The 22,928-nt window shown below is 43.5% G+C and overlaps 1 protein-coding gene and 1 pseudogene across 1 annotated transcript in view; both read left to right on the top strand.

The window, feature by feature from the left end:
• The first annotated feature begins 3,046 nt into the window (after positions 1–3,046).
• On the top strand, positions 3,047–18,428 carry LOC115310327 (annotated as a pseudogene).
• Positions 15,022–22,928, top strand: part of LOC115314479 (probable 4-coumarate--CoA ligase 2) — a 23,484-nt gene continuing 15,577 nt past the window's right edge. The window contains exons 1-4 of the mRNA XM_040210533.2: positions 15,022–15,113; positions 18,537–18,685; positions 20,022–20,223; positions 21,630–21,733. Coding sequence (XP_040066467.1) covers positions 18,563–18,685; positions 20,022–20,223; positions 21,630–21,733 — 429 coding nt within the window. The 5' untranslated portion in view covers positions 15,022–15,113; positions 18,537–18,562. The remainder of the gene's footprint in view (positions 15,114–18,536; positions 18,686–20,021; positions 20,224–21,629; positions 21,734–22,928) is intronic.

Raw genomic sequence — 22,928 nt, 5'->3', positions numbered from 1 at the left:
TAAAAATATATTCATTAGGTCACACAGCACAGCTTGCTAAACTTCACCAAATATTGTTGCAGACAGACGGTTTGACACTTAAAAAACATTAAACATATTATGACCTAGATGCTTTATTAGCATAACTCACCGTGTGCATCTTCTTTTATTAAAAGAATTTACAGGTAGTTACTAAAAAATTTCAAAGGCGTTAATAATGCGTTAGTGTATTTTTGTGAGTCACTTGTATTACTGGGCGACAAGTGAACGAAAACCAAAATGTATGCTTTTATAGCAGCCATACAAACAAAATATTACATTTCTGTTTATTTTACTTTAAGAAGCACTGCAATAGGTAGCTAGAGAAAAACAATTAACCAAAAGAAAAGGTAGCTTTTTTTAGAAAATCGACCTCCAATTCGCAAAAGTTTTGAAATAGTCCTCGCTTTACGAGAAAATACTGTCCTTTTTCTTTTACACACATCAAATTTGTTACCGTTAGAAGGAGTATACCCTAAGCTTTCTGGAAATACTAAATATGTTAAGACACCTCATATAGGTCACACAAAAAGCTGGCAAACTTTCACAAATATCGTCCAAGAACGTCATATTGACAAATTTTCTAAAATATATTTCATATAAATAATCGCTTTAAAATTATTTATCAGAGAATAGGTGTGTTCACAGGTATCTATTAAAAAATACGAGGCGTCAATTTTGAATTAGTGTATTTTTGCGAGTGAGTTGGTTACTGACAATACAGTCAAACAAAATCAGACTTCAAGCTCTTATAGCTGACATAAAAACAAAATTTCATTTATGTTACCTTATAAAGCACTGCAACAGCTAGCTAGAGAAAAAAAAAGCCATATAAAAGTTGGGCTTTTCAGAAAGTCGATCTCCAATTTGCCAATATTTTGAAATAGTCCTTGATTTACGAGAATACACTGCCCTTTCCCTTTTATGTTTTTATGCACAACGTTAAAATTGTTGTCAATAGAAAGAGTATACTCTTAGCTTTCTGAAAATATTGAATATGTTACGATATTTCATATAGGTCACACGGAAGTGCTGGTCAAACTTTGACAAATATTGTCAAAGGGACACACTTTGACAATATTTAAAACAAAAGTGAAGATAAATAATCACAATAGAAGTATTGACCATAAATAATCCCTATTCTGAGAGTGGCCGAAAAAAAGTTACATTGCCCTACCAAAAAAATAAAGGCAAAAAATAGAAAGGAGTGAAACATGACACCTCCGACAGGCGAGAGAAAGGTCGTTTGCGCCTGGGTTGCTTAAAATGTCCATAAAGCGCGAAACACATGTACGACGAAACTGTCCGATCCGACGTCCGACCGCGCAATACGACGGTCGGAGGCGAGGGTTTTCGTAGCATCGGAGAGCGTTGAAAACCCTCGCCTCCGACCGTCGTATTGCGCGGTCGGACGTCGGATCGGACGGTTTCGTCGTACATGTGTTTCGCGCTTAACTCGAGAACAAAAAATCACCGAACTTGCGGTTTGCACTTCCTGTCACCAGAAGGGTTTCCCCCAAAACGTATATTTTATTCGTCAAAATAAAAAATTCGACCCCAAATCCGCGCCTGCATTGAGATGAAAGCACCCATATATGTATATATGTATTATATATAGGGTGTTTATTTAAGCTTAACTGATTTGTTTAAAAAAAGCCGTGAAGGTTACACTTATGCCACTTGTGGAGGTGAGTTATACGGCCAGGGGGACATAGTATAGGGGGCTAATCGTAACGATCAGTCGGCTAATTAATTAAAATTCGTTGATTAACTTTTTAAATAATGAAAATAGTCTTTTGGTTCCAATTAGAAATTGTTGAGCGTCGTCCAAAACCCCTAAATCAGTTATTTTTAGAAAGACTTTGAGCGCACGAGAAGCGCAGTAGTGAGCTCAAGTTTCCACTGGTTGAGCAGGTACAAGCCTGAAGCTAGCTAGATAAGAGACGGAACAATTGTGTGGGCGCCTGACTGCAACCGCTAGCCTTGTACCTGCTCCACGAGTGGTAACTTTAGTGCACTACTACGCTTTTCAAGCGCTCAAAGACTTTCTGAAAATGACTGATTTAGGGGTTTTCCATGACGCTGAGCAAGTTTCTAATTGAAACCATATGTCTATTTTCTATATTTAATAACTTAATTAACAAATTTAGCTAATTAACCGACCGATCGTTACGATTATCCCCCTATACTATGTCCCCCTGGCCGTATAACTCACCTGCACAAAATAAGTGTAACTTTCACGGCTTTTTTTAAACAAATCTGTTAAGCTAAAAAAAAAACTGCATCTATATATATACATTAAAATTTTTAAATAGGACATTCTTACGTATAGCTTTAATGACTTAAGAAATTGGGAACAGCGCGCAAAAAAGACGAGGACAACGAGAGCAGAGCACAAGACAAGCGCTGACTGTCAACTGAAGTTTTATTAAAAACGGCTGTAACAAGAAAACACCACAAAGCCAACGAACGCCGAAAAAACCAATGGCGTGTCGCTCACCACGCATCTATAAAATCAATCTCTTTTTTCTGAACATCTTGGAGCCGGCAGACACCCAAACATGCGCTCACCGTGCCTTTTTCGCCTGCAGACGGTTGTCCTGCCGGTATACTATGCATCGTCAGCCACGCCAGCTTCGGAGGGAGTGCGCTATCAACAACAACAAACAACAGCTTGGTCATCGGACCATTTGCGATGACTACGCCAATGCTGTCCACGACTGGACAGCAGGGGGCGTTCTTCCGCGTGCCCGTGGCCGACACCCCTACAACGAATGAACTTCCCCAGTGGTTATATAAGTCAACGGACGCCACCGCTCCCTTGGGTCTTGGAGCCGGCAGACACCCAAACATGCGCTCACCGTGCCTTTTTCGCCTGCAGGTTGGTACAATTTACATTGGCTACCTTCCTAGAACTTGTCTTTGCCTGCCGGCTCCACCCAAAGACCTGTTTTTGATGGCATGTGCATGTTGTAAGCACCGCCACGTTGTGTTGCGCCGTAGGCGGTTTTTTTCTCGCTGGAGAATAATGTTCCTCGTTTTGTTGCTACTACTGTCGGGTGACGTCGAGCTAAACCCAGGTCCACCGACGAAAGCTGAGCAGATGACAAAGATAGAAACTATGCTCGAAGGGCTAACGGTCAGTATGGCCAATGTTACGATTAAACTTTCTACCATAGAGAGTAAAAAAGAAGAATTTGAAAAAAAAGCTTGACAACTTACTTAAAAGTAATGACCACTTGGAAAAGCGTGTTGCTGATTTTGAGGACCAGAACAAAAGGATAGAGGAGCATATCGATGACCTCGAAAACCGCAGCCGCCGGTGCAATCTTGTGTTTTACGGCATACCCGACGGAAAGCGCAATGAAACCTGGGAGGAATCAAAGAACCATGTGGTACAAATTTGCAATGATATCATGGAAATCAATCCTACTACGATTCAGAGGGCGCACAGGATTGGTTACTTTAAAGATGGTTTCAAGAGACCAGTTATAGTAAACTTTATGTCTTGGACCGAAAAGGAAGATATTTTACACTCTGGATTTAAATTTAAGAACACCGACTTTAGTGTATCCGAAAATTTCAGTAATTCACTTCGCGAAAAAAGACGTAATCTATGGAGCCACTCTAAACAAATAAGGCAAGATAAGAGCAACAAAGTGCATCTTTCATAAGATAAGCTAGTTGTGAACGGCGACGTGTTTATCTGGGACGCTGAGCGGAAGGAGGCAGTCCCTGTGCGCAGAAAGAGAGGTACAAGGCCACAACAATTACACAGCCCTTTAACCAAAAATGTTCTAAGTCCATCAATATCGTCGGACGTTCTTTCCACTGTTTTGTTGCTAAACTGCCGTAGCCTTAAAAATAAAGTAGACGATTTCTTTTGCCTTGTAGAATCAATAAAGCCGAGTATTATCATGGGCACTGAGTCATGGCTCGATGAATCCGTGCTGGACAGTGAAGTATTTCCTGGTGGCTTCTCTGTCTACCGTAAAGATCGACACGCACATGGCGGAGGGGTATTTTTATTAATAGACTCAGGATGGGCAAGCAGTCAGCTCCTTCTACCACACAATAACACAAAGTCTATTTGGTGCCGAGTTCAACTATCCAAAGGAGGCACTCTAGTCTTGAGCACCTACTATCGTCCCTCAACCATAAACGATCTAGATGAGCTTAGTCATATATTATCTTCGATTCATGATAGCTCTGTTGTTGTGGGAGGTGACTTTAATCTTCCTAACGTCGATTGGACGAGTACATCCTTTTGCACCGATAACTCTAGATTATATAAGGGTTTTAACGACCTTATTATTTCGTTTTCTCTTAAACAATTTGTTCTCTCACCAACAAGAAATAATTCAATTTTAGATTTGTTATTGACCAATAACTCAAGCCTTATGTCTAACGTCACTGTAATTCCTGGTATTAGCGACCACAGTGCCGTTGTCTGTGATTTATCACTGAATCAGACTCATAAGACGGCAATGCCGCCACGAAAAATCATACTGTACGAGAGAGGTGACTACGAAAAAATTTCTCATGAACTTTCAGTTTATTTTTCTCACTTTTTAAACTTGAGCATCGAGTGTGATGTTGAACATTTGTGGGATGTTTTCAAACAAAAGATTACGCAACTCGTGAACTCTTACATAATATTCAGGATTCATAAGGGAAATAAGAGACATAAACCATGGATTACTCTTCCAATTCGAAAACAAATAAAGCGTAAACGTAGAGCTTTTAAGAAGTATCGTACAAATCAGTCTGAGAGTGCTAGGCAAAAGCTGGAAGACATATCCCGAGACCTTAAAAGAAACATACAGAAAGACAAAACAACCTTTTTCGGCTCTTTTCAAGATAAACTCAAGAATGATCCCAAAGAGTTCTGGAAGTTTGTGAAAGTAAATAAAAAAGAAGATACCTCTGTTCCTGGTTTGTTGCAAGATGGCAAGTTAGTAGACGGCGACTTGGCAAAAGCAGAATATTTCAATTCATATTTTAAGTCAGTTTTTTCGCCTCCTGCACCTAACTATGTCCGTCCCTTGTCTGACCAGACCACAGGAGCGGCTATGGCCGAAGTGAATGTCGTAGTAGATGGCATTAAGGCCTTATTACGAGACATTGACACGTCAAACGCGTACGGACCAGACGAAATTTCACCCGTAATTTTTCACAATTGTAGGGAAGAAATAGCGGAGTACCTTCAAGTAATGTTTACAAAATCATTAAACACTGGTTTAGTTCCGACTGACTGGAAAAGAGCAAATGTTACTCCAATTTTTAAGTCTGGGTCAAAGAATCTAGTTGAAAATTACCGCCCGGTTTCACTTACATGCATTGCTTCCAAGATATTTGAACACATTTTATATAGTTCAATATATAGTTACCTAGACTCTAGTCATTTCTTTTCTTCCTGCCAGCACGGATTTCGTCGAGGTTATTCATGTGTTACACAGCTTGCAGAATTTACCCATTTCGTTTCAAGTACCATAGACAAAAGACAGAGTGTTGATTGTGTATTCTTAGACTTCCGCAAAGCTTTTGACACCGTGCCACATCATCTATTGTTAAACAAACTTGTATCTCTGGGCATCAATGATAAAATTGTCAACTGGGTTGCTGACTATCTTACCGACCGCGAACAAACTGTAGTACTTAATGGTAAAATATCTTCGCCAGTGATTGTGACCTCTGGAGTACCACAGGGAAGTGTGTTAGGGCCCTTGCTATTTCTTATAATCATTAACAGTATTTGTGAGAATATACAGTCTCATATTAAGTTATTCGCAGACGACTGCATAGTATATAAAATTATTGAAAATTGTGTGGATGCCAGTGTGCTTCAAAACGATTTAAATGTGCTTGAAGACTGGTGTGACCGTTGGGAAATGAGCTTAAATATCTCCAAGTGCAAACACGTGTGTTTTTCTCGCAGTACATCTTACCCGACCGAATACAAACTGAAAAATGTGATACTTGACCGTGTAGAAAATTATAAGTACCTGGGAGTTCATTTGTCGTCCAGTTTGAAGTGGAATGATCACGTGGATAGCACTGTTGCTAAAGCTAGTAAAATGTTGTATTTTATTCGCAGGAATTTTAAAAATACGTCTCGCAGTGTGAAACAAACATTATATTTTTCTTTCATTCGACCAATTTTAGAGTATGCTTGTGTCATCTGGGACCCACCACAAATGTACCTTGAACAAAGGTTGGAACGGGTTCAAAGCCAGGCATTACGGTTCGTTACAGGTGATTACAGCCCTTATACAAGTTGTACAAAAATGAAAAACGCTTTAGGTTGGGATTCACTCAAAGAGCGAAGAAAGTGCTTGAGATTGAAATTCTTTCACAGCATATATTACGGACGGACTGGTATTGAAAGAAGTCTCTACATTTTTGAACCACACTATGCATCTGTCAGACGGGATCATTCTAAAAAAGCCGAGGAATTTCGTTACGATACTGACTGTTTTTCATTTTCATTTTTTGTTCAAACCATTCGAGAGTGGAATACACTTAGGGAAGAAATTGTGTCTATTACTGATAATGATCTCTTTTATGATAAACTGCAAATCTGTATCCGCGGTTAATAATGTGTTTTATTGTTCCGTTTATCTATTGTATGAATATCTATTGTTATTGCATAATGTTTCCTGTACCCCCCTGTATAATGCCTAACGACGCTGCAGGTATTCATGTAAATAAAAAAAATAAAAAATAAAACGAAGGCTGGCTGACGAAGTGCCCCGAGCCAGCTTTTTGGATAGGATGCGCCTCCAGCACCTCTCTTTGCACTTTTGTGCACCCCCTGCCAATGATTATGGTATCTTTGAAGACTACAAAAGTGTCTAAGGAAATAGACACTTTCGTAATAGAACATTCGTAGTAGATAATTTTCGAAGATTCAAGGCCGTTCAAGTGAAACTGCAGTTATTAAAGAAAGCCTAACAGCTCCTTGAGTTATCGGTTGATACCCGCACAGACGGCTTCAATGAGCAATTTTTCAGGTGCGTTGCCATACAAAAGACATGTACGGCACAATGCAAATAAGCACGCATAGGCACCAATGAACTCAACTGTTAAAATCGTCCACCGATGATATATATATATATATATATATCCATCAGTGACTATATTCTGGTATCCCTTTTTCAAATGCGGACAAGTGATGATTTCACCCAGTGCAGTCAATAATTTCAACGGGACAATCAGTGAAACTATATAGGGTGTTTTGTTTTTTTATCACAAATTAATTTATAAAAAAAAGAAAGTGAAAGTTTTGCTAATCCGGTGCTAGTTCGTTATACATCCAGGCGGACATTGTGTTCAAGAAAGAATGCAACTAAAAGATGGCTAAATAACGAAAATTTGGTAATTACTTTTTTAATTTTCCTTTTTTAGAACACACGTTTGAAGAGATGGAGGCCATCAAACATAAAAACCAGCCCAGATTTTAAAAAAAGGCAGAAAAAGAAAAAAATCTTGGATCGGGCACGCAGTTTTTATTTACAGAAAAAAACCTGCTTCGCCGTGAGGCATTATTGCAGGGGGTGGGTTTCATACAAACACTTTTGTTTTAGAACATAAGTTTTGTCCAAATTTTGTCCTGGAAATCTGTCGATACCGAAACCAAATGCGCGATGCCCACCGGAAGGAAAACTTTCGTTTGACGCCGGGGGTCAAATATTAATGACAAAATTTGCGTTACTTTTTTGCGTCAAAGCGCCGGAGCTTATTTCAGTAGGCGTTCCGTGTCTGGCGAACTATACCTGTTTTCACCTCAAGAACCGAAGTAAAACAAGTCCGGCTCCTCGCGGAACATTACTAATTTCTCCCTTTATGTGGATAATCAAGACATATGTAGGTGAATTTTAGATTAGATATATGTTATCTTATCAAGACGTACACATTCCAAACGCCAAAAGCATCGCCTTTACCTCCGACAACCGAACCGCGTAAGAACTATTTCGCGCCGCGTAGGAACAATGCGCAAAACATATTTCCTTGAAGTGAAAACAGGCATAGAGCTATACGCTGCCTAAGCGGCCGCGCCAAGTTGCTTTGCTTTGCTGCGTGACATCACTGAAACATTTTTTTAATAATGGGTGCGAGTCAGGTTAAAAACACAACCTGAACATAAACTACTCAGCAAAAGGTGAAGGCTTCGACGGGACTTGCAGCAGGAGAAATCGACAAACATTATCCTGCGGTAAACAAAAATATGCGTAGAGTGGCTAATGAACAGGTCAGTGGTAATTCGCCGCACTCATTCATGAACAAACGCTGTTATGCACCCAGCGCTTTTTTAATATTCTAATATTGCTGGTGACAACGTATATAGAGTTAGAAACGCGTTAGGCTCTGTCGTCCTCTTTGCCTGTTTCACTGCGGTAGAACCATGTGACTCTAGGAAATCATGTCGACACCCAATGGCCATTCTCTGCTGACCAAAAGCATCCAAAATACGATATGCCACGGGCAAGACTGTTATATTTTTTTTTCCAGCCACAGCACTATACCTTTTAGCAACAATAAATAAATCTTTTCTGAAAGGCAAAGTCAAAGGAAATGCCCGAGGTGTCTGCCTTCAACTGCAATGCAAACCATTTAACGCGTTTCTATCGAACCCACAGCTCGCTCTATTATTTCGGATTGATGCTTGCAGAAAGATCGACGATTCTTTGCTTCATCGATCCAAATTACTTCGTTGAAAAAGTTCTCGTCCTCATTCGCATTAATTATGAGCCCAGTTACAGAAATGAAGCCGTCTTACAAAGTCCGTTTCACTTGGGGTTGGATGGATGGATGGACGGATGCCAACGGCTGTACCCTTTATATCGGGCGGCAGCTTGCGCCACCTAGCCTAGAAGTTAAGAACCAAAAGTATGATTTCTTTTCTTCGCCAATTTGCTTACCCTCTGCAATTTCGTAGCTATCACCAGTTCTGGTGCAGGCGTGCATGCTATATGGATGGAGGTTATTCTTCCGTAGCACATTCCAGACAGAAGTGACGCTGCCACCGCACCCACCCGCAATCTTTCGAGTGCAGGCCGGGGGGTAGACATTCACGTGGCAAGGACGTCGATTTCATGATTTTCACTTACGACAACGACCTTTCTGCGCCTTCTGTGATGTACAAAACCTCTCTTTCGAAACGTTGTTTCAAAAGTTTGCTTTCCTCGCTTCAAGCAGCGAGGGGGGCAAACCAGTGACAGCGTTGTATTGAAGATGCGATATGTATTTTTTGTGCTCTTCCTTGATATTTTTGGTAGGGCATCTATGCTATGCTATATATACTGGTTGCTAACATAAATAAATCTTCAGTTGACAGTCAGCGCAGTGTCCGGTTGGTTTCGTTTTACTTTGTCTTCGTCTTTGGGCTGTTTTGTTTTTAATTATGTCCGTATCCTATGTTAGTCTATAGTGAAACACCCATATGAGGAGCATGGATTGTTGCTAACGGTGCGTCTGAGCTGCGCCGCAGGATGTGATATTCAGTGATGTCGCTATAGCTGAAGCGGCGTCTTCTTTTGTCCAAGAACTGTTTTGTAACATGTATCACTGATATCCTACTCCTTATAGTTGGACTGCAAAAAAATAGCCCTACGCTTTAAAAAAAAAATGTTTTGTGTTGTTACGTGCTAATAAACCATTCTGGTATACCAGATTCGCGCAACTGAATAGTAGTATTTTTTTCACCGACGTCGATAAAAATTACGCAATGCGGAAGTATCTTGAAAAGTATTTGTACTTTATCAAGATACTTTACAGTGAAAGTAACTTGAGTGGTATTTTAAATACTTTATTAACCAGGTATTTAGTAACTTAGCTTGAATACTTTTCCCAAGTATTTTGTTCAGCACTAGCCCATATACACACTATAAAGCCAGCTACGCCAGCTACACCATCAACAACGTCACCAACTACCATTATACTTAGTCGGCTCTGCGATCCGATGGAACCAATCAAAGGGCCCCAAAAGCTGATGGTCAAGTGTCCGAATGTGTTCTGTCATTGCTGGACCAATCATGTAGAGGGCAAGATCCAGTGACTTCCGCTTTTTACTCCGCTCGATTGGTACCACCAACTCGGAGCGTCGGCTGCGTCTGGACTTGAAACGAAGTATACTACAATTACAACGACAGCGGACGTCATTTTCAGCGGTGGGAACAGCCTGTAACAGCTTTCGATGTAAAGTGCAGGAAATGCTCAAATCACCCCTACCCCCCCCCCCCCCCCCCCGCCCCCTTTTCCGCCCCGGTATTCGTGCATAACTAATATTTCTTGTGTAACAATACCGCAGATGGTTGCAAAGGAAGTCGGCACATGTGTTTTTCTTTTCTTTTTTTTTTTTAATTTATGGTGAGAGCATTTTTATTTGCGCCTGTAATCCTACTAACCTCTTTTCTTTGGTGTTTATCGTAACCTGAACGCGAGGTGCTGTACTTGAGTCCCCTCATATATAGCGTTTCGTAACGTTAGATTTGGGATGAGTTGGCACTGAATTTCCACGCTAGGCGGTTGCTTCACATTCTGCATAAGCTCAACGGTGTTGGGCATAGACCTTCATTCTTAAGGTAGGTTACTGCATAGGTGTCGACTATTTGGGGGGGGGGGGGGGGGGTTTGTTCGGGGGCCCGAGACTTTCCCCCCCCCCCCCCCCCCCCCGCCTTGCTGGAAAATGCTGGGCTCTTCTCTCTCTCCCCCCCCCCCCCCCCTTCCCTTCGGGAGCTCCTCGATAAGGAAGTACACTTGCATCCAGGACCTACGTCTCATTCACCTCATGTGTGTGCGTGACGGATGCTTGTGAAAGTCGACAGGTGTCGCCCAGGAGTCAGAGCAACGAGAAAAATGAACTGCGAACACTTTGCAAAGATTACTATGCGAAACAATTAAAAGCAACTCAATTACAAGCAAAAAAAGAAAAAAAAAAGAAAGAAAAGGGAGCAAGCCTGTAGACGGCAGGAAACAGGGTGTTGGAACGAAATGTTTTTCGTTCCGTTTTCATTTTCGTTCCATACAAAAAAGTTCCGTTCCGTTTCCGCTCCGGAACGAAAAAATAATGCTCCGTAACGGTTCGTAACGGTTCCTTTCTATGAAAAAAAATCGCAACAAAAATTAAAAGGAACGTAACGTTTATTTTTAGACAAAAATAGATAATTCAGGCACTCTAGAGGAATCCGCGTAAACGACATTGCTTCTGAGATCATGTTCATTGCCTTGAGAATGAGATCATGATCAAGGCACCGAGCATGATCTCAGAAGCAGCACGTCATCAAGTGTGCTCGGTGAAAGGCAAGACCTCTGGTCCGATAAAATAAATTTCAGCGCCGAGAAGGCCCTGAAGGCCCATAGGGATGAAGAAGTACACTTTTGCAACAGAGTCTCAGACTGCCGTATCCGTAGAAAAACAGAAGATGGACTTCTACAACGCCGGGTCACAAACTTCCCGCGCTTGCCGTGATCTGTTGTCTGTCTGTGTCGTCCGAAGAAAGCATGGAGGGAGAGGGCGCAAGAACCAAGGAGAGCATTGAGAGCGTGTGGAGGCGTCGCGCCACCGCGCTCTCATTGGTGGGAAGCAATGGCGCCTTGCGTCATGTTTTTTGTTTCTCGTTGTATTTTTTTGTCTTCGTTTTTGCTATGCTTGTTCGCCCGGAGTTTAGACGCGGGGGCGATGGCTTGCTTGTCTTCTCTTTAATTATGGTACAAGCCAACGGCAGTCTCTTCGCTGCGTGAAACGAATTACTGAAATACCTGATATTTTCCCTTGAACCGAAAACCGATAAGAAAATTTTTCGGTTTCACTCCGGAACAAAATAATAAATAACGTTTCGATTACGTTTCCGTTCCGCCCAAAAATATCGTTTTTTTCGTTTTTCGTTTTTGGTTTTCGTTTTGTTCCGATACCCTGGCAGGAAATACTTAGTTAAAGAACCCTCGGCGACGGCAATAGACCCTTTCCGAAATTCAGTGCCATCTGGTGGCTTGTAAAGCAGTTTAGGTTTTGCCATATCAATGGCGGAAATGAACTTGTATCGGCACCGTCACTTTCGCAAGTCAACAGAACGCAAGGAATTGTTGAGTGAGGTCTTTTTCGATCACTTTCGGTTCGACGGTGACCAAGAACCTGCATTCAGAACAAAGCTCCAACCCACTGAGATGCCTCGAGAAAATTCTATACACCTAAGTGCTTTAAAGCAGATTCTGTGCCGCACACAGATTCACTGAGTCTGATTTATTAGAAATAAACGCTTATGTAGCTCTTGCGTTCCATTCCTACGTCGCGTCGGACTGACCCCCCGAATGTACAGGCCTCGCTAGATCCGCTTAGGAGCATCTTCAACGTCTTCTTTTATCAGTCACTAGGAGGCCGCCATTGGTATGGCACAGATGCCGTTCCACTGATGATGATAGTGATCAAAGTGGCTAGGCTGAATTTCGGAAAGGGTCTATTGTTAAAGGGATGAACCGAAATCTGGATTTCCCAAAACACACGGCAAAAGCCTGCAACGGGATGCTACAAACACCAAAACATCACTCATACAGCGATATATCGAGCGGATGACCGTATTTTTTTTTTTAAAAAAGAGGTGCATTTGGCAGGAATGTTGACGTCCTATTTCTCCGAGAAGGAGAGGGAACGGCCACGCGTCTTCTCCGCCTCGCGGCCTTGAGGGAGCGAAGCCAAGAGAGGAGGAAACTAGGTATTTTGACGTCACGCGCCTCGTCGGCCTGGTTCAATCTCGACTTCTTTTACCAAAAATACGGCCGTCCATTTGAGATATCGCTTTACTAGTAGAGTTATAGGGATTGTAGCGTCCCGCCTACATCTCCAGCATTGTTTTTTTGAAATCCAAATTTCGTTCACCATCCCTTTAAGCCGGTCAAGGCGCTCTGGCCCTATAAGATGAAGAGAGAAAGGCGAAAAAGGAGCTCGGGCACCTCACGATTCAGCTGTCGGAAGCAAAGAGAAAGCAGAAGCAAGACGAAGGAAACGATGAAAAAACGCATCTCCACGTGGTGAATGATGTTGATTCGGGCGAAGCTCTGGTGGTCCTTGTCCGCGTAGACGCCGAGCCGCAGCCTACCGAGCCTTTCGTTCGTTTTCATCCATGTCACGCTGCGGTCAAATGCTCAAATGCGTATATAACCACGTTCTATACCACACATTTTCTTTCTGACATGGATGAAAATGAACGAAAGGCTCGGCATGCTGCGGCTTACCGTCTACGCAGACAAGTACCACCAGGGCTTCGCCCCAATCAACATCATTCACCACGTGGAGATGCGGTTGTTTTTTTGTTTTGTTTTTCCCTACACGAGCACGGGAGCACGTGCTCACGTGCTCGTGAGCGCGTGAGCTCACGAGCAGGAGCACGTGCACCCGACGGCGGACGGACATACGGACAAGGCTAGCCCCGCCCCTAAAAGAAAAGTGGTCCGCTCGCTCGCACAAGTGAGAGCAGTGAAACACCTTTTTTGACGCTCAACGCCGCTTTAAAAAATGCCCGCTGCGGCGTGTAAAAAAAAAAAAAAAAAATTATCTTGTAAGAAAAAAGAAAAAAAAAAAAAAGCCGAGCCTAAAAGAGAAAACAACATTCGAAGGCTCCACCAAACACGACCGAGAAATTGAAGAAGCTTCGGCGACCGACGACTGCGGACTCAAGAATCGCCTGGCCGCCTAGTTAGCTGCCGAGCGCCAGCCTAGCTCCACTGTAGCTCTCTCCTTGGGTGTTGTCTCAACATTACGAGGGGGCGATGACAGGCACGTAGCCAGGATTTTGTTTTTCGGGGGGGGGGGGGGGGGGGGGGGGTGGCCGCCCATGACAAAATGCTGCATGAGGGGGAGGGGGGAGAGGAGGTCCCAGCAAAATGAAAGATTTTTTTTTTTTTTTGGGGGGGGGGAACCTGGGGCCCATGGCCCCCCCTAGCTACGTGCCTGGGTGATGAGGAGGGCAAGAAGGGAGGTCTTTTCTTTTCGTCTTTGTAAGGAAAGAGCCAAACCTGCTTCAAGTAAGCCTCGTGTTATTTTTTTTTTTGGTTTTGTTTAAACTATCCTTCTTTCTGCCCCCCCCCCCCTTTTTTCCGGTCTTCAATACTTTCACAGTCTTCGTTCCTTTCAGCTTCCACATTCAAGACACGAAGGAGTAAGGCGGGACCTCGCATGTTAATACTGTTCCAGCAATATCACGAGCAAAACAACAGTATTTGCTACATAGTACAAGGACGGAGTAATATACTTATATATTTATTCGGCTCCTCTGCTCCTGTATCTAGAGCTTGATTTTCATTTCCATGTTGCACCGCAAAATGATTCATTTCGAACGATTATTCGCTAGACGAAATCGTATTTGTAACTTGGTAGTGCGTCTTTCCGGAAATGAAAGGAGGGGAGGAAGCTCCGTTTGTCCCTCTTCTCTCCCCCCCCCCCCCCCCCCCCCCCTCTCCGGAAATTGAAAACTTTCCGCCTATCGGTGGCTGATAACGTCTAGAACTTTCAGTCAACTGTTTAACCGGAAGTTTGAAATTTTACGTTTTTATACTGTACTACCAAGTGCTGGACAGCTACGAACTTCTTAAGTGCCCGCACGCAACTAATATTTGCGTAAGTATCATTGTAATGGTATGCCTAAACGTTCTGTTATTTTAACTTTTCCTCGACTGTCAGACTCAACTTTTCTCGACAGAACTGGAAACAAAGAAAGCGTTAATAAACAAAAGGTAAGTAAAAGCAACAAACTATAGGTTAGTTTTATACGGGAGAACCGCAAACAATTGAGGACAAAAGAAAGTGTAGAACGTCATCTTTTCGTGCTCGTCGTCTTTTGGAACATTCGTTGTTTTAAGGGTACACGGACACACTCGTATCGCTAGCAGTATACACCCCATAGCTCTATCAGCTCCGGCTGCCGTCCGTCTTCGCCATGCTCCAAAAGAAAAGACGTTGCAGGAAAGATTCGCGTCTGGCGATTCTCAAGTGTATGCGGTGGGAAAGAAAACGAAAGAACCGCCGCAGAAGTCGAGCTACTGTTTACGCACGCACTAGAAGAAAGCTCTACCAAGGACGTATACATTGACTTGGAGCAAGGGTAACTATGGCGTTTTAAGACTTTCTTAGAACGTTTAGATCCTCGTTAAGAAATGTGAAGCAGAGATTGTAATCTGGCGTTTGGTGTTGTGTTGCGACCACGCACGTAACTTCTGCTCAGTCTGTAAAGTGAAGAAACTAGCTATTGCGGTTTTGTGTAGAAAAGTGTTTTCTCCCTGATCAATTCACAATAATATTCGTAAAACCAGACTGGCCGCTGCCATGTTGTATGTGCCTGCATTGCTAATTTGTTTTAACAATATCTATCTACTTTTCTTTGTGTGATGGTGATTCTATTTTTAGAATGATCTGCGGTTATAATTATAGATTTTGATCCACTAGCACTATGATCTGAATGTTGCAGCTTTAATTGCTATTTAAATTTGGATCCCTGTCCAGGACCGCAGATAAAGCGCACGTGACATGGCTTGTTTCCAGCTACATGAACGCACTCTTAGGACTAATTATTCACCCCGCATAAAATATAAATAAAATCATTGATTCCGATATTTTACTTTTTCTTTTCGTTCTCTGTCAGAATTTAGGCGCATTAAGTTGTTTAGTAAATAGTGCACGAAGATTCCGTGAGACCAAGTTGGCACTGTGCGTATTAACGTCTTTTGTTGAATTAAAACCCAAATAGCTGCACCTAAAGAAAAAGAAAAAGGAAAATAAAAACACTCTGCTTTCTCTGTTTTCAAGATGCCAGACGCGTGAAAAGACCTTCGTCGTTCAGATAACAAACCACTCGTATGCTGCGAGATATTGGAAAAGTTGATACTGCGAAAACTGAGTTTGCATTTTGTTTTCAAAGTGGCGGTTCGTACGTACTAAAAAAACGAGCGCTTTCAGTTTCGTGTTCTTTCTCTCTTTTTATTTTTTTATTATTCGATTAATATAGCAACGGTGACAAAATGAACACGTCAGAGAGACTACGTTGGGAGGGCCATTTGCACACCACAGATACTAGTGCCTGCTGCAACGTTTATGAGCGATATAGACCACTATGTTTATATTTAGAACAGAGAGAAAATGCAGCATCGCGCTCTAACCAAAAAGAAGTACATATTTTGTTTTAACGAAAATGCGATCTAGGCAGTCAGCATTGCGGCGTAGGGACGTTATTTATCTCGGTCCGGTAGTTCACTTTGCTACATCTACTTAGTGTTACTTTAACTAATCGGCCAATCGATTAAAGACAGACGTTTCAAGAGGTTTAGAGCAAATGTATCATGACGACGCAGTTTTATCCGAGTTATACACTGCAAAGAAGGTGAGCCCCAAAACGACATTGGACCTTCGTCCGGATTTACTCCGTCAAGTAAGCATCGAGTACCTTGAAATCCCATAGGTTGTTTTGGCACACGTCCGCATTTTATGACGCTGATATTTGTTTCTCTTTCTGCGTTATTGCCGAGTCAAACATGGAGACTAAGATGACGTACGTGTACACGGCGCCATTCGTAGTGCCTGGTTAGGCGCATCGGCTTATTTTGCAGCTGCAGGCTCGGAACCTGTGAGGCCAGGTTGGTAGCGTACTGATAAGCACAGATATTCGGTTAGTTTACAATTAATTACAGCCGAAAAGCTGCACTTAAAAAGTTACTCAACTAAAGAAAAAAAGATTTTCCCTTGAATACTTTGTTTTTGTTTCTACGGCACAACTAAAAATTACGCATTGTCGGACGCTCAATCTTTTCGCAAAGGTAGCGCTAGCGGTACGAAACAGAGGCCAAAATGTCAGAACTAACCGATATTTTATTCAAAAGTTGTAAGTTATTTTTTGACATTTTCAATGGGAAAATGGCGGCCGACAGATCTTCCATTGGGATTTTCAGAAAATCACAAAACTTTTGAATACGATACCGATTCGTGCCGAAACTTTTGCATTCGGTCCGAACCGCTAGCTTTACATTTGGGCAATAAATGAGTGTTTGGCAATGCGTATTTTTTTTAGTGAAAAAAAAATTAAATGTTTTTGCTGGGGACACGTTGTATATGCCACAAAAAACGCTATCTCCGCAAAAAAAAAGTGAAAGCCGTTTACAAATCCCTGTAACGCCGAATTGGAGCGCAGCTCTTGAGGAGGAGGAGTGAAGGGTACTGAGGGGAGGGTAGACCCCTCCCCCTTCTCCTCCTCCTCCCCTCATTCTTTAATATGCTCTGGGGGGGGTGGGGGTCCCGTGACCTCGGGGGGGGGGGGGTGTCACATGACTTCGGGGAGGGGGTCACGTGACCTCGGGGAGGCGTGACCTGGGGGTCACCTCAAGGTCACGTGACCCCCAAGGTGACCCCCACGTGACCTGGAGGGGTCACGTGACCTCAGAGGGGTCACGTGACCTGGGGGGTCACCTTGGGGTCACGTGACCTTGAGATGACCTTGGAAGGGGTCACGTGACCTTGGGGAGGAGACCACGTGACCTCGGGGGTCACGTGGTCTAACCCAAGTCACGTGACCCCAAGAGGGGTCACGTGACTTGGGGGTCACGTGACCTTCAAAGGGTCACGTGGGGTCATCTTGGGGTCACGTGACCTTGGAAGGGGTCACGTGACCTCGAGGGGTCACGTGACCTTGGGGGTCACGTGATCCCAAGATGACCCCACGTGACCTTAGGGGTCACGTGACCTTCAGGGGGTCACGTGGGGTCACGTGACCTTGAGATGGCCTTGGGAGGGGTCACGTGACCTTGGGGGTCACGTGACCTTGGGATGACCTTGGTTACGCCGACGGCGACGGCGACGCCGACGCCGACGGCGACGCCGACGCCGCTCAAGTTGGGAACGGGCCCCTAAGAGCTGCGCTCTAAAAAAAAATTACTTGTGCAGCATTTTGGTAGCAAGACTGTTTTGAACATCAGGACGTGCTTTACATTTCGGGACGAAGTCCTAAAATAGAAGCATATACATTCCATAATTGATTCTCACGAGAAACGAACCTCACGACATAAATGACAGGCCATGCATTTGTGTGCGTGTGCGTGTGTTTGAAATATTTTTGAGAGGTAAGCGTCTCCAGTAAGGATTCCAAATATGCTTCTATTTCGTTTCTATTTCGGGTCGAAGTGCCGAAATGTATTCGTTTCTAAGTGAAAATCTGTCTCGCGACGTAAATACTGCGCTATTCTTTTTTTGAGGGTATGACACATCTCGTCATACCCAAACACTTAGCTTTTGGCCCGGGGGGGGGGGGGGCGGGATTTTATGTCTTTTTAAAGAATTAAGTCTCCTATTTTGCTTGTTTTCAAGGTACCAGCCGTACGAGAACTTCGTCGTTCAAATAATGAACCTCCTCTATGTTGTGATACAGGAAACCTAAGTGGTGCGGAAACTCAGTTCGAGGTTTTCGGTTTTAAAGTTGCTGTTTGCATGTTCTGACTGAGGAAGCGAGCATTGACGGAAGTCATTTTTTGTTTCGTTGTTTCAGCTTCATTGCCTGAGGATAACGAAACAATGAAGGCCCCGATTAAAGACGGCATTGTGTACTCTCCATATCCGAATGTCGAAATCCCAAGCTGTTCCGTCTACACCGCCTTGAAAGAATTCCTAGCTCTGTCTCCGGACCAACTTGCGGTGGTGAGTACTCATTTTCTACTACTTTTCTGCGCGAGCCACTTTCCGGAATCGCTATCTGCTAATAAATGCAGTGCGCTTTAATGTTTTGCATCAAGTAAAAAGAGGATTATGCATTTAATCATACTCGAAAAAGGTGTCACTTCCCATGTCGGGAACAGCGCACCGTACGGGCTTTTCCTCCAGTTATCACGCTGACTCAAAATGCCAAGTTACTGGGCAAGTTATATTTAGGACAAAAAGGACCTACTACGCATGCCCGAAACACGTTCCACAACTTTACAAAAAAAAACAAGAAAAGAAAACGTTATATGGTGTTCGGCTTTATTGCGGATTGGAACACTGCACCGCCCAGTGATTCCTGCGGATTGAATACAGCCCAGTGACTCAACAGTTTTTGCCTGGGCGATAAGCGTTGAGAAGATGTTTAGAATCGGCGAATCGGTACGCGCTCAGCGTCGAAATATCCATCTAATTTGCCGATTCGATAAAAGGCTCCGATTCGGCCTGACGGCCCTTGATGTGCCAGTAAAATGGGGGTATAAACCTCCAAACAAAATAATTTGACTGTTTCGCATGCGGACGGTCCACAGCCACCTCTATGGCCGACGAGAACACCAACGCAGACCAAAATTTGGCTAAATGCGAGGCAACTGTGTTTCATACAGTGAAACATTCTAGTTTCACAAACGTTTAGCGATAGTCTGAGTTTCCAGACGCCAGACGCCTACGCTCACGGCGCTCTTCATCAGATAGTGTAACGCGTAACATGCCTCCACTTGGAAGTTGTTCCTAGAATGAAGCGACACTATACCGCTAATCGGGCTGATAAATTTCGCCATTTTTCAGAGCCTTCCATATTCTCGAACTCCTCTCTCTCAGTGCGCACAGGTGGTCGAGCTCCTCCTGGCCTACCCCTCTGGTCTCTTGATATCCCCGTTAAAACAATCAGCGTCGAGCACCTCACTCCTCCTCTCCCACCCGGCAACCAATCAGTGCCAAGCCTCGCGGCCACGCTTTTATCCAGGCTTCACGCGCCTTACGGCCTTGAAAACGTGTGCGCGAATAAGGATGGTTCCTCGAACTCCTGTCGGACTGCGCCATCTCACGGCGTTTGACAGAAACTGGAGCGAACCTTCGATACACTTGCTCCTTGGCGAGGCGTTGCCGTTCTAACACCTCGCCCTCTTCTTCCACCGCGATTGAGGCTGTTGATAAACGGCGAGATAATTAAGGACGATATAAATGGCGGTTTGCAATTCACGAAACAGTGCGTGCAACATGGTTGTGAACCTTCTTGTTTTTATCAATATTGTCGCTTTATTACTCCGTCTGTCAGGTGGACGACGACACATCGCTCACTCGAGAGCAGTTCTTTGTGAGAATGAAGCGGTACGCAGCAGGTTTCCAGTCTTTGGGAATTCAGCCCGAGGAAAGAGTCTGCGTACACATCGGCAACAGCGCCGAGAACATCGCTATCCTCTACGGACTCGTGTTCGCTGGGGCCACGGTGGTGCTTGCGCACACATCCATGAATGAGGGTAAGCAATCTGAGATGTGTTGTCGACGTTCGAAAAACTGGGCGGCTGCAGTTATACGCTCAATGCATAAACCCTTTTTTGGACGTGCTTGTCATTTGCTGCGTTTCATTTTCCCGCACCTGCTGCACCAGCTGCTCTCCCTGCACTATTTACAAGTGCAGCCTATGCCGAGACATGATCGGAAGTACATTTCACGGCACTTTTTTGCCGCGCTACACTTTTCTGCTTTGCAGCAGGCTGGTACAGGTAAATTAAAAGGGTCAATTATCGATTGGGTACAAGAGAGGAATCTTTACATAAATGCAACTCTACCGCTTTTCCATGTGCTGTTTGTTGTAGGTGTAAAGAAATTACCCGCGACTTTTACCTTAAAAGTCCTACAATAAACGGAATGCAGTATTTATGAAGTGGTCAAAGAGAACATATTGTGTGTTAATTTCCCCCTTAAAGTTAACGAGGAAGTTGACGTCACGCGAAGTCGTCATGTGACTTGATTTAAGGGGTCAATTCTGGATGTCACGTGATACCACGGCTTCATTTGACGCCAATTTACTGCCTAAATTTAGCGAAGAAACGTACGAGCGGCCGGGGAAAGTTTTTGGGAGTAGGTGGTTCCATTGAAAAGCGTTCTCAGCTTTAAAGCCTTACAGCGTTCAGGTAGCTAACGTGGCACGAAGTAAGGCCGAAGCTGCGAGAACTCAAACTGAGTCCGTTCAGACTGCACAACTGAATATCACTAACGCATGAGTCATGGAAACCATAAGATAAATTCGGAAAACTTCTAGGAATGTTACGTATAGTCGTCAATTCTCGTAGATATAATTTTCTGCTATCATGTGTTACACGTCTGCGTCTAATAATTCCCATACCTCAATTTCAGTTAATTATATTCGCTCCGACTGTACCAGCCATTCCAAACTTGTTGGCGAACCGGTGACTGAAGCTTTTGGCGAGGACATCGAATTAGAGGGGGAGCTTAGTCTGGCTTGGTTTCCACAGAGTTTCGTATCTATAACCATTACAAGGCCCATGTACTGAGTTTCTTACGTCATCCTCCTCGATGAAATGCGAGGGAAATATCGAATACGCCCCGTGTGTCAATGTTAGCCTGGAACTTGTATTCAACCGGGGCTTCACTGATTGAGCACTCGCCTTAGCCCAACGCTGCGTCAGAGACAAACACATAATTTATGCTGCTGTTATCCTCATAGGTTTAGTTATAATAATAATAGGTTGATTTTCCAACAAAAAGTACAGTGTTGGTGGGGGCTTTGGAAAAAAAATGTTGATACAGCTTGACTAGTCCTAAGCCTAAGCCCTAGTTCTCAACTTAGCCACTATATAGAGGCGCGCGACAGATGGTTCTCCTCCCCGATACCTGTTAAAGTTATGTTTCGCCTTTTCAGATGAGCTGTGCTACCAGTTAAACGATTCTGACTGCTCGCTGATTTTGACTGAGCCTCCGTACGCATCCAAAGTTCTGAAAGTAAAAGAGCAACTGAACCTCAAGGTGAGCATTTCAAGGTATCGCTACCTAGAGGACGGTTGAGTCTCGGTTGCGCAAGTTTGTGACTTGGGAAAAGTGTTAATATATGTAGCAAGCCATATTTTATCTACAACCAAACAAGAGAGCACAACCCAAGCGGAAGATAAAGAGGTCGATGCTGTTTATTTCTGACGAATAATGAAGGCTATATTTAAGAGTTCATAATTTTATGTTCATTTTGATTTTGCTAGGATGACTCCAGCACCACCCCTGGCCTTGGTTTTGGTGTACAGCTCAAACAAGAATATGCGCACGATCGTCGCGCGGGAATATTCGTATAAACTTAAAAGTAGTTGTAAAAAAATACCTGCCTCGCTGGTCGTGCAACATTGGTATGTTTATAAGTCCTTTTGTTTATTTAAAAATACTACGACCACGACCTTACAGGTCTTCGCAGGAGTAAAGAATACGAGAAGCATTGCGTACAGCGGGCATAAATAAATGAAACATACTCTATTGCGAAAACCAAATATATTGCACTAAACAGTTTCACTAACTCTACACTCTAAAAAAAAAAAAATTGTGAGTTCACTTTCCCGCAGAGCAGGAAGACAGACAATCACTGCGAAAAATAAAAGGATCCCAGCGATTGACCAAGTTCAGAATACGATTAGATTCGAAAATGTGATGTGTGCACAGGAGAGGAAGGAGAAAGTGAAACATCATGCTTGTTCCCTCCACACGTCTCATGTTTTGGGACTAATCGTGTTTCGAGCTCCGCCATTCCATACGATACTTTATATGTCTCCCTGACTGGCCGTCGTTATTCCCTACAAAAAAAAAACAAACACGATTTCTTTTTTTTTTTTTTAGGGTGTGGAAGAAACGCGTTGCAGAAAGCAAGTCGTCTGCTTCTTGCGAAGGAGTTGTGGTGACGTCAGAACGACGCCGAGTTTTGATTGGCTTTGACTGGAAGGATAGTGGGTAGACATCAGTGCTAGATGCCTTGAGGTAGTCCCGCTATTTCTTTTAATCGCATCATCGCAGCCCTTTGTGCAAGAAGCAGACGAACTTGCGCTCCGCATGGTCACTGACAGCCCAAGAAACGCCGGGCTAGGCCTATCATGATCAGACTTTTCTATTCGTGATTGGGTCTTTGGCGTTCTTATATGCTGACGCCGCAACGTGATTGGTTGCCTGGTGATATTAAAATTCCCGC

The sequence above is a fragment of the Ixodes scapularis genome, unplaced genomic scaffold (assembly GCF_016920785.2).
Source record: "Ixodes scapularis isolate PalLabHiFi unplaced genomic scaffold, ASM1692078v2 PGA_scaffold7__128_contigs__length_106722199, whole genome shotgun sequence".
Classification (NCBI taxonomy): domain Eukaryota; kingdom Metazoa; phylum Arthropoda; class Arachnida; order Ixodida; family Ixodidae; genus Ixodes; species Ixodes scapularis.
Note: the sequence above shows the minus strand (reverse complement) of the source record. Positions and strands in the feature narration are given on the sequence as shown.